This window comes from Chelonia mydas, chromosome 3 (genome assembly GCF_015237465.2).
Source record: "Chelonia mydas isolate rCheMyd1 chromosome 3, rCheMyd1.pri.v2, whole genome shotgun sequence".
Lineage (NCBI taxonomy): Eukaryota > Metazoa > Chordata > Testudines > Cheloniidae > Chelonia > Chelonia mydas.
In genome coordinates this window covers 34,019,656-34,034,127 of record NC_057851.1, presented here as the reverse complement: position 1 = coordinate 34,034,127, position 14,472 = coordinate 34,019,656, and the positions used below count along the sequence as shown (strand labels likewise).

At 40.3% G+C, this 14,472-nt stretch overlaps 1 protein-coding gene across 10 annotated transcripts in view; it reads left to right on the top strand.

Moving 5' to 3' along the window:
* The window catches only part of COLEC11 (collectin subfamily member 11), a 46,876-nt gene extending 34,128 nt beyond the window's left edge, over positions 1-12,748 (top strand). For 9 of the 10 annotated variants that reach the window (XM_043542294.1, XM_037894127.2, XM_037894120.2 and 6 more), the window contains 4 exons: positions 5,099-5,170; positions 6,791-6,844; positions 10,775-10,870; positions 11,030-12,748. In XM_043542294.1, coding sequence (XP_043398229.1) covers positions 5,099-5,170; positions 6,791-6,844; positions 10,775-10,870; positions 11,030-11,439 — 632 coding nt within the window. In that variant the 3' untranslated portion in view covers positions 11,440-12,748. The remainder of the gene's footprint in view (positions 1-5,098; positions 5,171-6,790; positions 6,845-10,774; positions 10,871-11,029) is intronic. The other variant, XM_037894122.2, reaches the window with a different exon arrangement.
* Positions 12,749-14,472: the final 1,724 nt, after the last annotated feature.

The following is a 14,472-nucleotide window of genomic DNA, read 5'->3' as shown; positions in this document are numbered from 1 at the left end:
ACTCACTTTTTAAAAAAAATTGTGCTAATATCTAATTTGAATTTATTTGGCTTCAGCTGCTAGCCATTGGTTCTTGTTCTGCCTTTGTCCACTAGAATGGTACCCAGTATTTTCTTCCCTTGAAGGTACTTGTAAATTGTGATCAACTCACCTCTGAGTCGTCTTTTTGATAACAGATTGAGCTCTTTATGTCTCGTGCTGTAAGGCATTTTCTCCCCCCCTAAAATCACTTTTTTGGCTCTTGTCTGTGCACCATCTCCAGTTTTTCAATATCCTTATTAAAATGTGGATAGCAAAACTGGACACAGCATTCCAATGCTGGTCTCACCAATGCCATACACAGAGGTAAAAATCACCTTCCTACTCCTGCTTCATTACTCCCCCATTTATGCATCCAAGGGTGATTTTAGCCCCTTTTGCCACAGTATCACACTGACAGCTCATGTTGGGTTGCTTGTCCACTGTGACCCCTAAATCCCTTTCAGTCACTGCCTTCCAGGATACAGTCTCCCTTTCTGTTGTTATGGCCTGTATTCCTTGTTCCTTTGCATTTGGCTGTATTAAAATGCATTTTGTTTGAATGGGCTCAATAGTTCACCTCTAGTATTTTCTGCCTTCTCTTGCTCATGGGAAGGATCTCCAAGAAGATCAGTTGGCCTTTCCTCTTCCTTAGTTCACTTCCAAGATCCTGAAGTCTTCTATCATCTGTGGAGTTCCATGTGATGCTGAGGCATTGGTTTCAAAGTGTATCATCACCAGTAGAGACTTGCAGATGACTGTTTGTACTGTTTGTCCAAATTTGTAGTTACATCTCTTTTGGTCACTCCAGGGAGACAGCATGAGGACTGCATTCCCTCCGAGCTTCCATCCTCCCCAGTTTCCTCATGCCTCTTTTGGATTGTTCTTTTGGCAGTTCTGTGGTGTGCTAGAATGGACTCCACAGGTGGTCCCCAAATCATAGTTTGAGAACCAATGACGTAGAGGAATCTCTCTTTAAATTGTTTACTCCATAGGAAGAAATAATTACATGGAGAGAGGCTCTCCCATGGGGAAATTAAATGGTTATCCCACAAGGAGATTAAATCACAGAGAAAAAGAGTTATAAAGCAAGTTTGATGAAACCCTTGAATGACACTATAGTTTGCTACCAGCCAGTGAGTGTTTCTGTGAGGATGGAACAAGCAAACTCCTGTAGGGGGGGAGAGACTGTAGAAAAAAATAAAATCCAAACAATTCTTTTAATGAGCACAGGATAATTAATATATGTTTCCTGGGTTTGAGATAAACTCTTATTTCTGAGTAGAACACATAGGCTTCATTTTACTGGTTATTATTGATAAGTAGTCTCTTCTGTTTGCATAAAAAGATGTGAAGTCACAAGAAGCAAATTAGTTGTGTTTATATATCATGTTATATTTATGGGCTGAATACAAGTCTGTTTCATTTCAGATACAGCTGTTTGAAATGAATTATTAAGGACCCCTAGGGCTGGGTGTTCAAACCTCTGATATAATCCTTTTATTATAACCCCCAGTCTTCCTGTAACCAATTCATATCTGAGTGAGCAAGGTCACTTTCTGATAAGCTTAGTAAGGTCATAACAGGCTAACACTTTTTGACACACTTGTAGTTCCTGGGAAATACATCCCCAACATTCATCACATTCCAGAAAAAATAACTGCAGTTAATACAGTACCATCGACTGAAGCCTTAAAGTGTTCAAGGAATCTTGAATCCAACATGTGAGTTGAGGCTATCTCCCAGACAGTACTTTTTCAATTGATTGTACATATTGCTTCTGTTTTTCTACTGGGATCACATGCATTAGGAAGAAAATACCTGTGGTTTCATGTACAGTTTCCTAATTTCACAATGACTATGTACACATCATTCCTTTTAGAACTTTTGGTCCTTTTTCATAATCATGATGCCTAGGAAATACCATAGATAATACAAGACAGACATTGGTCATATGACTTGCCATTTTGAATCAGGCCAGTTAGCCTTTATGACCTCAACCAACAACAGATGCATCCAAGGAAGGTGGAATCTGAGCTTCCTACCCCAGCATGATGCATCTACTGGTAGCTAGTTGTGTGAAACTTCCACCCAGGGTAATAAGGAGATTTCTTCCTGACCCTATGGAGACTAGGTTTTGCCTAGAAGCATGCTATTTGATTGTTCTTATCTTAAAATTATATTTTTAGTTATAAAAGTATCTAGGCTTTAAAAAAAAATCCAGCCAAAGTATGTGACTGTGATCTGCAGCAAAGAATTCCACAGGTTGATAATACGTTGGGCCAGATCCTCAGCTGGCATAAATTGTCATAGCTCTAGTGACTTCAACTAAACTATGACAATTCATAAGCTGAAGATCTGGCCTATTGTGTATAGTAATATTTCCTTGAATTCATCTCATTGAATGAATGGTTCTTTCATTTTGGGACAATGCATAAAATATGTTGCACAGTTTAAAATAAGACTAGATTTCCTTTGAGAAGAAGGCCACATAGGATTTTTAGTGGAAACAGTTGTAGACCAAGCTGCTAAATGCTGGGCGAGATTGTCTCCCCTGCTCTAGTCCACTTATGCAGACTCATCGGGCAATTGGAACTGAAAGCTCGTGGAACTCCTTACCTGGTGTATAGCTGGCATAGCTAGTTGCTACGCCATTCCATGTGGAGTCCCTAGTATAGAGGGCTAACTGGTATGAGGAGGGTGTATGGCCAGAATGTGGCTCTCGCATGTCTGTGTGGGATGAGTGGGAGGGCATAGCCAGTGGGCATACACTGAGAAGTAGGATCAGGGTGCTCTTTTGAGCCCCCCTTCCACCATGCCTGATGGTGGGATGTGCAGCAAAAAACCAAGGCTACTCCCTTTCAATGCTGTTTACAAGTCAGGACAGGGACATTTCCTGGAAAGCCTACTTGAAACAAGTCATCTGACACAGCAGGTATTCACCAGGTCCAGATTATCCCCCACTTCCCTCCCCCAAGGATGAATGATCTTGCTGGCTTCAGAGTTACTACACTACAGGCAAAGAGCAACTTCCAGCTCAGACAAACTAAGTATATATGGCACCTGTATATCCACTTGGATTTGCTTAGAAGAGCTGTGGCTTACTAACTATGGGTGGCATGGTTTAAGCCAAAGCTTCAGTAATGTGCAGTGTTTAGCAATTGTTGTCAGACTCTGGTCCTCCCAGCACTGAAAATGTTTTGGCTGCTAGCGTAGACAGGGCCAAACCATTTTCAATATTCATTACAGAAAGCATTCTAGACACTGTGTAGCAGGAGATATCTCCCATGCTTTCGAATAGTGGATTTTGAAGTCTGTTGACACTGTCTATACCAACAAGATAACAATTTCCCATATTGGTTGAAGGGTGTGAAAAAGAAGAGCCACACTTGAGACTTCTTGGCTCACTTTCCTACCTTAGACACATATGGTGGACTAAATTCCACTTTTGACTAGTGATGGTAGAATGTGGCCATTGATTCCAGCTAGTGGATCGTAACATCACTTTTTGATTAAAACTACTTTTGTGATAAATGACATGACAGATACCTTCTGGGGAAGAGTTCAGATAAATGATACCAAGACCCCCTCTATAATGATTCGTTGATCAGATAACAGTGGTTTCTCTTCTTCAGCTTACTTTGTGTGATATATGAGGATAAAGCATGACACATACCTCCTACAATGCACTTGTTTTCCATGAGCTATCTGAATATTCTGTTATATGGTACAACCAAGGAAAAAGGGGTCAATCAAACCCTTTTCTATTAGATTTCTGTGTATACACAATGGAAAGCCAGGACAAACACTGAAAGGAGAAGAGGGTAAATTATGGCAACTCTATTGACAATTTATGTCAGCTTTTGTAATGTGCATATTTATGCTTTATTCATTAAAAATTGCTGAGGAAGATAATTTTCAAGTGGCTCATTTACCACAACTCCACTGTAAAGTAGTGCATGGTATCTTCATTAAAATTAATAACACTTTACATTCCTGCTGTGAATTACTTAGACTGTGTGTGTGTGTGTGTGTGTGTCGTGCACGCGCGCACCCCTAGAGGGCAAACATAAGGCTTTCACTATTTCTCATTATAATACTATTGAGATGTTTAGAGTATAGAGAAAAGAATAAGTATGCAACTGCCTTCCACTGAATTTACAGAACACAAAGACTAAATTTTGCTCTTAGTTACTTTGTTGCTACTCCATTAGATCAGAGCTTCACAACCTTTCCAGACTACTTTACCCCTTTCAGGAGTCTGATTTGTCTTGCGTACCCCACGTTTCACCTCACTTAAAAGCTACTTGCTTACAAAATCAGACCTAAAAATACAGAAGTGTCACAGCACGCTATTACTGAAAAATGGCTTACATTCTCATTTTTACCATATAATTATAAAATAAATCAATTGGAATATAAATATTGTACTTACATTTCAGTGTATAATATATAGAGCAATATAAACTAGTCATTGTATGAAATTTTAGTTTGTACTGGCTTCCCTAGTGCTTTTTATGTAGCCTGTTGTAAAACTAGGCAAATATCTAGCTGAGTGGCTGTACCCCCTGGAATACCTCTGCGTATCTCCAGAGGTACGTGTACCCATGGTTGAGAACCACTGCACTAGACGAATTGACTCATTATGCTTGAAGACCTGTAAATCTCTTAAATTCCGTAATAGATTCAGCCTTTTGGTCCACAAGTCTTTCTGGAATCTCCCTTTATTTTCAACAATACATTGGCATGACAAATTATCTGAGTGGAGTCATACAAAACCTTTTTTTATGGCTTTCAGTCAAATTCTATTTTCATTTACACCTGTGCAGTCCCAATGAAGTCAACTGCACTGAGAAGATTAAATGTGCTTTTGTGTTATTTATGTAGCAGGCCATGGATGAGGAAAGAGCTGGACTCCTGGAATTTGAGAAACCTTGGTGATCATTCATTGTAATGCAAAGAAAATTTGCTACAGCATTTTCTGCTGCCTGCCATAGAAAGTGATACTGAAGTGCTGCTGGGGGTCTGAATAAAGCAGACAATGTTTTTAACTTGTCTTTGATCTTTTTGTTATGTTTAGGAGAAATGGGGGACAAAGGACAGAAGGGCAGTATGGGTCGACATGGAAAAATTGGTCCCATCGGTTCAAAAGGTATATTTGATTCAATCTTTTTTTTCTCCCATGGTGTCTCAACTGAATAATCAAGGGCCATTTATCTTTGAGATGAGTCCAGTTCATAATTCAAATTACTCAAATTGTCTCAGGGCTTACCACAATTGTTATAAATATAAAGGGAAGGGTAAGCACCTTTAAAATCCCTCCTGGCCAGAGGGAAAAACCCTTTCACCTGTAAAGGGTTAAGAAGCTAGGATAACCTCGCTGGCAACTGACCAAAACGACCAATGAGGAGACAAGATACTTTCAAAAGCTGGGGGGAGGGAAAAACAAAGCCTTTCTGTCTGTCTGTGTGATGCTTTTGCCGGGGACAGAACAGGAATGGAGTCTTAGAACTTAGTAAGTAATCTAGCTAGATATGCGTTAGATTCTGTTTGTTTAAATGGCTTAGAAAATAAGCTGTGCTGAATGGAATGGATATTCCTGTTTTTGTGTCTTTTTGTAACTTAAGGTTTTGCTTAGAGGGATTCTCTATGTTCTGAATCTAATTACCCTGTAAGGTATTTACCATCCTGATTTTACAGAGGTGATTCTTTTTACTTCTATTAAAATTCTTCTTTTAAGAAACTGAATGCTTTTTCATTGTTCTTAAGATCCAAGGGTTTGGGTCTGTGGTCACGTATGCAAATTGGTGAGGATTTTTATCAAACCTTTCCCGGGAAAGGGGGTGTAAGATTTGGGGGGAAAGACGTTTCCAAATGGACTCGTTCCCAGTAACTGGTGTTAGACGTTTGGTGGTGACAGTGAAAGTTCAAGGGAAAAAGGAAAATAGTTTGTACCTGGGGAAGTTTAACCTAAGCTGGTAAAAGTAAGCTTAGGAGGTTTTCATGCAGGTCCCCACATCTGTACCCTAGAGTTCAGAGTGGGGAAGGAACCTTGACACAATAGATAGCAAGTCTATAATTAAATCACATTCTAGTCAATCAAATGATGGAGATCTCTGGATTAGTTATCTTATACCCTGACACACAGCAGGATCAAGAGGTCTCAGAAAGCTGACTTTTGGGTAGATTAAAGAGTTTTTAAGTTACATCAACCTCCAAGTATAGGTTTTTAAAGGAGAGCGGGTGGGAAGTAGAATTGTACTTTGGTAGAGGCGCAGATTCAGGAGCCATGAGGTCTGAATTCCTTGGACTTTCCACTTCTTCTGTGACATTGGTCAAATCATTTTGAACAGCATTTTCAATGGAGTTGTCTAATTTTAGGCTTCTAAATCAAAATTTAGGTACCTAAATAAAAGTGGCCTGATTTTCAGAAGTGCTACTTCCTTACAGGTTCCATGGAATTCATTGCTCTGTAAAGTGCCTAAGCAAGTGCTGGCACAAATAACAGGAGATGGAACGGAATGAAACTAGTCATGATGTTTGTCCCTGAATCCCAACTACACAGTTTGAGCCTGTCTTGATGATGAACTGACTGGGACAACAAATCCAAATTCTCCATCGTTTGGGGCCCATCTCTACATTATGCATTTGTTTTTTGCCTTAAATCTTAGTCATTAACACAAAAACCCTGTTTAGAAACTTTCTGTTAATGAAATTGGTGACCCAGTCTGTTCGTTGAGCAGCAAAATTGATGATATTTTTCATTTTTTAGGTGAAAAGGGAGATAATGGGGATATAGGGCCACCTGGTCCTAATGGAGACCCAGGTAAACCATGATAGATCTTCAAAGTGTATAGTTTTTTAAAAAAATGTATAAATCATGTATAGTACACATTCCTTTTAAAAATGCTGAAGAATGCTGTTGGAAGTAAAAATTTTGAATAACCTCTTCTGATTTATGCATTGTAATTTGGATTATACTGCGCATCTACAGGGTACTTTTACAAAAAGTTTGTTGAGGATGCAATGGCTGCTGGGAGTTGTACTGTAATTCCTTCTGGGGGGATGGACAACTGCTTGAAAGAATGCTCAATAGTTCCCCACTTATTCAACCTGGATTTAGTTATTCCAGAAAGCTAATGGGAGCAGGAATGCAACTTGTTCCCAGTCATTCACCACTGTGTAAAAAGACATCTCTGGACATCCTACTTAGGCCCTGATTCTACACTGAGAACCTTGTGGGGGACCCCTGCACCTTCATTGACTTCAGTGGGACATCTCATGGGCACAAAGCTGTGCTGTGTATGTGGTTCTTAGTGCATGAACAGGGCCTAAGGAGCGATTTAGGGCCTTCATGCCAGTGTCTACAAGGCCAACAGGCTCAGACTTTGCAGAATTTATTGGCAGGGTAGGAGGGCATATTTTCATCCACAGCTGTTGTTCTCAAACTGCGGGGGCAGGTGCCCCCGGGTGGAGGTGGGGTGCAGAATGTATTCTGGGGGGCATGAAAAGCTTTTGGGGGAAAAGAACTTACTGCACACATTTTACCCCCAGCAATGAATAAATAGCTAAGCGGATTCCTCCAGACATATCAGGTCCTCAGATGGCACTGTGCATTTTCATGGATTTCTGCTGAGCTTGCCTAGCATTATTCAAAGTCATCGCCCTCTGTACTTTAATCCATTCTTTGCTGTGATGTGGTATGTGCATTTAATTGTAAGCATCGACCACAATTGCGGTTTTTCTTTTGCTCTTATTACAATGGATCGTTGGCTCTGTTTGAATCAATGCCTTGCTGTTTTTAATATTTAATGAGAGTTGCATGTTGATTTTTTTTTTTATGGGTATATGTACTTGTGTGTTGCGGGGAGGGAGGCTGTAAACTACTACAAACACAAAGAAGGGGACACAATCGAATACATTTGAGAACCACTGATCTACAGAACTGACCTTATTTTGGTTTTCAAGAATACCGTGATTTTTGCCAGCTATGCTGGTGGAGAGAAGCTGTTTTGCAAAGCCCTTCTACACATCGTTTGAGAATCTGAAAAACCACTGGATGATCAATGGGAACACACTATCTTGTTAGGAGTATGAAAAGCTTAGGGCCAGTCTAAACGTAAAATATTGCAGCGGCACATCTGTACCAGTGCAGCTGGGTCAGTGAAGATGCTGCTGTATTGATGGGAGAGCTTCTCCTATCGGCGCAGTTAATCCACCTTCATGAGAGGCAATAGCTATGTTGACAGGAGAAGCCCACCCCTTGACATAGTACTGTCTATGCAGGGGAGCTAAGTCAGTATAACTGCATCGCTCAGGGGTGTGAATTTTTCACACCCCTGAGTGACATAGTTATACCAATGTAAGTTTGTAGCGTAGACCTGGCCTTAGACTCAGATGATGGAAAATAATAGACTATCGGTGCTTTTAGGACAAAAATGCAGCCCCTCCCCTGCATTCTAATATCTTTAATAGATTTTATCTTAGATAATGGAAATGTTGTTTGCATTAATTATGTGTTTGTTAACCACATTGTTACATTTGTATCATTCAGAGGTTGCTATTAGGCAGTGAGTAATGAACAATCAATGTTTACTAAAACATCTGCTCTTACGGGAAGGTTAGGAAGGAGCAAGGCTATGCAGTGCCTTGTATGTGAGGAGAAGAGTCTTAGGGATGGATAGTGACTTGGACTGTGCCCATTCAAAAGGAGAAGGAACCCCCCTTTCACTCCTACATTTGCTACTTAGACCCTGGGTCCAGGCATACAGCAGTAAGCAGCAAAGGGCCTGCAAAGTACTTTAGCACATGTAAGTTCAAAATGTTTTTAAGAGGTTTGCTTAAGTGGCATGGATTTAGACAGGTGTTTAAAAGCTTTGCTGAGTCAGGGGCTTAGTATTTGCTAGCTACACTAGCCTAGGAATAGCTGCAGGAGACACACTTCTGAGTCGCATTTCCTCCCCTGCTTTCTCCTTGCTCCATTGGGGGTTAGTAAGTTACAGCTGATCTACACTACTCAAATTTCAGAGTGGTAGCTGTGTTAGTTTGTATCAGCAAAAACAATGAGGAGTCCTTGTGGCAGGGTAGAGACTAACAAATTTTATTTGGGCATAAGCTTTCGTAGGCTAGAACCCACTTCATCAGATGCATGGAGTGGAAAATACAGTAACAGGTATGTATAAATAGTACATGAAAAGATGGGAGTTGCCTTACCAAGTGGGGGGGTCAGTCTAACGAGACAATTCAATTAACAGTAAATTACCAAGGGAGGAAAAATCACTTTAGTAGCGGTAACGAGGGTGGCCTATTTCCAACAGTTGACAAGAAGGTGTGAGTAAAAGTATGGGGAAATTAGTTTTTGTAATGACCCATCCACTCCTTGTCTTTATTCAGGCCTAATTTGATGGTGTCCAGTTTGAAAATTAATTCCAGTTCTGCAGTTTCACATTGGAGTCTATTTTTGAAGGATTTTTTTTTTTTGAAGAATTGCCACTTTTAAGTCTGTTATTGAGTGACCAGGGAGACTGAAGTGTTCTCCTACTGGTTTTTGAATGTTATAATTCCTGATGTCAGATTTGTGTCCATTTATTCTTTTGCGTAGAGACTGTCCGGTTTGGCCAATGTACATGGCAAAGGGGCATTGCTGGCACATGATGGCACATATCCCATTGGTAGATGTGCAGGTTAACGAGCCCCTGCAGTATCAGTGCACTAGCAGCCTAACTCTTGTTGAATTTTTGTGTAGGCATTGTGGCAAAGAGGAGTTATAAGGAAGGTTTTGAAGAAGAACAATGAAGTGGCTTTGTGGATATTTACAGGGAGCTCCTCCCACCTGTGATGGGCAGAATTGGAGAAAGCACAAAAGTGCTTGTTTGAAAATTTAACAAATGGGCCATGGAGGCTGACATTACAGGCAGATCTGGGGCAGGATACTGAATGAGAGCTGATAGGTGGGGGTGGGATTAGACAGTTAGGTAGCTAAACTGGATATTAGTATGATTAAATACAGGTTTGAATACCCATATGCAGAACTGGGTGCCTTACCTGGAACCTAGTTTTCAAAACTGGGCTCACAGAAGTTACCTTTTTAATAATCTTATTAAAATTGCTTTTTTCAGACCAATGTAAATTTGGGATAATGGGCAGAATTCTAGAGTCTTAAGTCTTTTATTGGAAGAACTATAACAAATGAACACTTTTGAAATGGCCAGAACTGTCTTTTAGGGCTAATTCTGAGCATTACATAATAGGAGCAACATCTGCTTCTGATCTGTTGTGCAGATAGATCCCTCGTGCAGAGCAAATGCAGAATATGCCATACAGATTTCCTGTGTGGAAAAGAGATCTGCATTGAAGATGGAAGAGGAGATTTTTGCCTTATATATGCATCACTGAGAACTAAGAAGTTTAAAGATGTCCTATTTTTGTTCCTTGTGGACCGGTGTTTGCCACATGTTTGGCATTAATTGGCACCATCATTTGGGATCTCCTCAGAAAGGCCAAGGACTGAGGTGGCATAGAGAGTGAACTGAACTCCTATAGGTAGACCCACAGGTCAGAGTGAAGGATGTTGGTGGGTCAACATGGGGAAGTGTGCACAGTTGCTGCCTATTATTTGGACAGAGAATTTCACTCTCTGGGGTCATCAGGCTAGCCCCTTTTGTGAGCAATACAGTCACATAAATATATTTCACAAAACATTTTTATTTATGATTGTATATACAATTTAACAGCAAGCACCCCCCGATCTCTGCAGGCATCCCTTGTGAATGCAGCCAGCTAAGGAAGGCTATTGGTGAAATGGATATCCAAGTGGCCCAGCTGACAACTGAATTAAAATTCATAAAAAATGGTATGTTTATTTTGTATGTTTCACCCTTTCCAAGTGCCCTATTTTTTTTAATGATGAAGCTGCTCTTAAAGAATATGGCCATTTCATATTTGATTTGTGTATCTATTTTTGTGGTGTGCATTAAGTTGGTTTATAGAAATGCGAGTGCTCACTTTTCAGCACTGCCCTCCCCCGCAGCTGTCGCTGGTGTGCGTGAGACAGATAATAAGATATACCTACTGGTGAAAGAAGAGAAGAGATATATGGATGCCCAGCTCTACTGCCATGGAAGAGGAGGAACACTGAGCATGCCCAAGGATGAGAATACAAATAGTCTGATTGCTTCTTACATCAATCAAGCAGGGCTCACCAGAGTTTTCATTGGGATCAATGACCTGGAAAAAGAGGGCAATTTTGTGTATTCTGATCGATCACCCATGCAGACCTTCAACAAATGGCGCAGCGGCGAACCCAATAATGCCTATGATGAAGAGGACTGTGTGGAAATGGTGGCCTCCGGTGGATGGAATGACGTTGCCTGTCACATTACAATGTATTTTGTTTGTGAATTTGACAAAGAAAATGTGTGAGGATGTCTGCTCCCCTGCTCCCCCGTTTGAAGCAGATTGTATCACTTACCCCTTGTTTATAAAGTACTAGTTATATTTTACAAGTATATAACATCAGTGTTGTACAGCTGTAAATATAATTAGGTATTTCAAATATCAATATTTACCCTTCAGAAGGGAAGATCGGAGTTAAATAAGACATAGTTTGTCTTGCCCTAAGAAAATATGTATTTAGATAAGGTCTATATTCTGCCCTCCCTGCAATTAATGAATGAGGTTGCATGACAGCAATGGAGGGCAGAATTTGGCTCTATGTTGTTATAATGTTGTTTCTGAAGACGTAGATTCTTGATATTGTTTTATCTTAACAACATTTTTAATTGTTAATGTTAATTGCTCATACTGGTTTACAAAGATGACATTTCTGGCTATTTCAAGCCATAAGGAAAAGTTTTTGTATACTCCAGCTACTTAGTACAACTATTGCAGTAGGGTTCTGAATGGACAGGCTTTGTACCTGTTTCTGTGACACATGCACAAGCCAACTAACCCATCAGTTCTACCATTTTTGTAACATCTTTTTATTAAACTGTTTGCAAGTAACAACACAGAGACTCACTTCCGTGAGCGAACCCATTTACACTGCCTTGGGGAGTCGAAATGGCTCATAATTCAGTACTAGAAGGAGATAAGTCAACTTTGTGTTTCTTCAGAAAATACAATGCCAGGTTCTGTCTGTTTTACATGTTGTTTAACTGAGGGTGGGATAAAAGAATTTGCCAGAGTAAGCCAGTACTCTAAAGTTGTATTTGAGCCCTGCTGGAACACTCTTGGATGGCATTCCAGCACCTTTTTGGAGAGCTGGAATGGCATTTTATGGCCCTTCAGATACCTGCATTCTGGCACTTCTCGAGCGCAGCATTCGCTAGTCTATTTTTGCTTAAGATATTCGTGATTGATATTTTTGGTTACAAAACACAAGGAGGGCTTCCTGAGTACATCATGAGTCTCACAAAACCTTTGTTGTCCAACAGTTCCTTTCACTGGGACAAATACTGAAGTCTTCACTGAGCTTTCACTCAGTCCTTAACTTGATGTCAGCGGAAGATTGGCTTTAGTAAAGACTCTCTGAAAAGGGCCAAATTCTCTGCAGGCATAAATGAGCACAGCTCCATTGACTTCAATGGATTTCATTCATTTGTCCCAGCAGAGAATTTATCTCTGAGTAAGGACTTCAGGAATTGGTCCCTTATTTTGTTCCTGTGATTACTACTCTTCCTTGCTACTCTTCATGGCTATATCTTCTCTTAAATAAAATCTTATTTATTTTTTTTAAAAAATCAGTACATCTATAGGGATATAGTTCTAAAGGAATGCAGTAAGTCATTTTGTCCCACTTATTTGTGTATCCAGTTCACAACTGGATGTGACTGAAAAATGTGGTATATTTTTGAAGGGTATAACTGGACAAAAAGAGTGATGAATATTGGATATTTGTAGTGGCCTGTTGCAATTCCTCTCATCTTTTAGTCAACTACTCTACATATGAAGGTCACTGGGAAACCTCTGTCGATTGTGTTTTCAGACAGTGTGTGCTTTCAATGTTTTAAATAATTTTTAAGGGTAAATAACACTAAATATGAAACAATCACAAAGCATGTCTGATCAATCTGGAAGAAATATCTAGAAGAAACTCAAAACAGGCTTGCTGTGTGATTTCAGGTAGCCTCCATGTATTAGGCAAGACCAAATTAATAAGTTACTGTACAGTGCTACAGTTAATGGAAGACTACTGACCATAGGACTTTTGCTCAGTTCCTCAAAGCATGACAACATTTGAAATTACATGTTAATTTTATTCTCAAGGAAATAAACAATTTCATCCTGGCATGCTAACTGTTGTGAAGTTGAACCTGTTATATATAAAGGTTTACTAATGAACTCCTAAAGCTGGTAGAATATTATTCTAATATATGAAAGCCATGCAGACCATAGTGCTACAGAGACATAACCCTAAAGAACAATTCAGATGGTGACTGGTTCTGCTTGCCAGTGTTTCTTTCTGGTACAGGTAAAGTATGGCTCATGTGTGTTTGGCTTTTCCAGGGCTTTAACTGAGATCTCAGATAATCTTGGTGTGGTTGTACACTTACATACAAAGGTTCTTATTCTACAAAATCTGAGAAGGACTACAAATGTATCCCTGTGGGTCAATTTGCACCCAGGGAATATTCCCTTTTGAATTTTGTAATGGTTTGCCTCCTGATAATAAAACCCCACAGAGGCTTTTAAACCACCAGTATGGTTGGGTCAAGGCATTATAGCTGTATGGTAATAAATAAGGGCAATCTGAGCCTGGGTTCCTGCCTGCCTAGGATGGCACATAAAGACACTTTGTGTGCCTAAGCTGTCAGGTTTGCCCACACTTTACCCATTTTTGCAAGATGCTGATGTGGTGGGTTGATTCTGCGTGAATGAATCTCTTTGCAGATTCCTTTGGATAAGGTAGAAAACAGGCCTGCAGGCCTAAAAGCCTTAGTTGAGCTGGGCAGCAGGCACACAACGTTTCACAGATTTATAGAGTGTTTTGTTAATAATCTGAATTTCTGATCAAATGGCTAATTAATATTAAGCAGCAGAAAACCCATTTATTTTCCTCCATTTTTCATGGTACTCGTGTAACCCAGACACCTTCTGGGTGTGGTGTTCTGTCCCATCTAGTGGCACCGAAGCCACTTAGGGACAGAGAGAGGTTAATGAGTCTGCTCTACAGCCTTAGCTAACAACCAGTTGGCTTTTAGCTCATGCGGTAGAGGCTCATGCACTAAGTTCCAGAGGCCCCAGATGCTCAATCGCGCCGGACAACGACCGGGGTCTGTCAGTGTTCCAAGTGGGGGGTCATCCGGGTTTTCAACTGGGAAGTCTCTGAAGCTCAGGATGCTCTTCCTCAGCTAAGGAAAGTATGTAACCCACACACCTTCTAGGTGTGGTGTTCTGGCCCATCTAGTGGCACTGAGACCACTTAGAGAGAGATGCACTTCATGCATCTGAAGA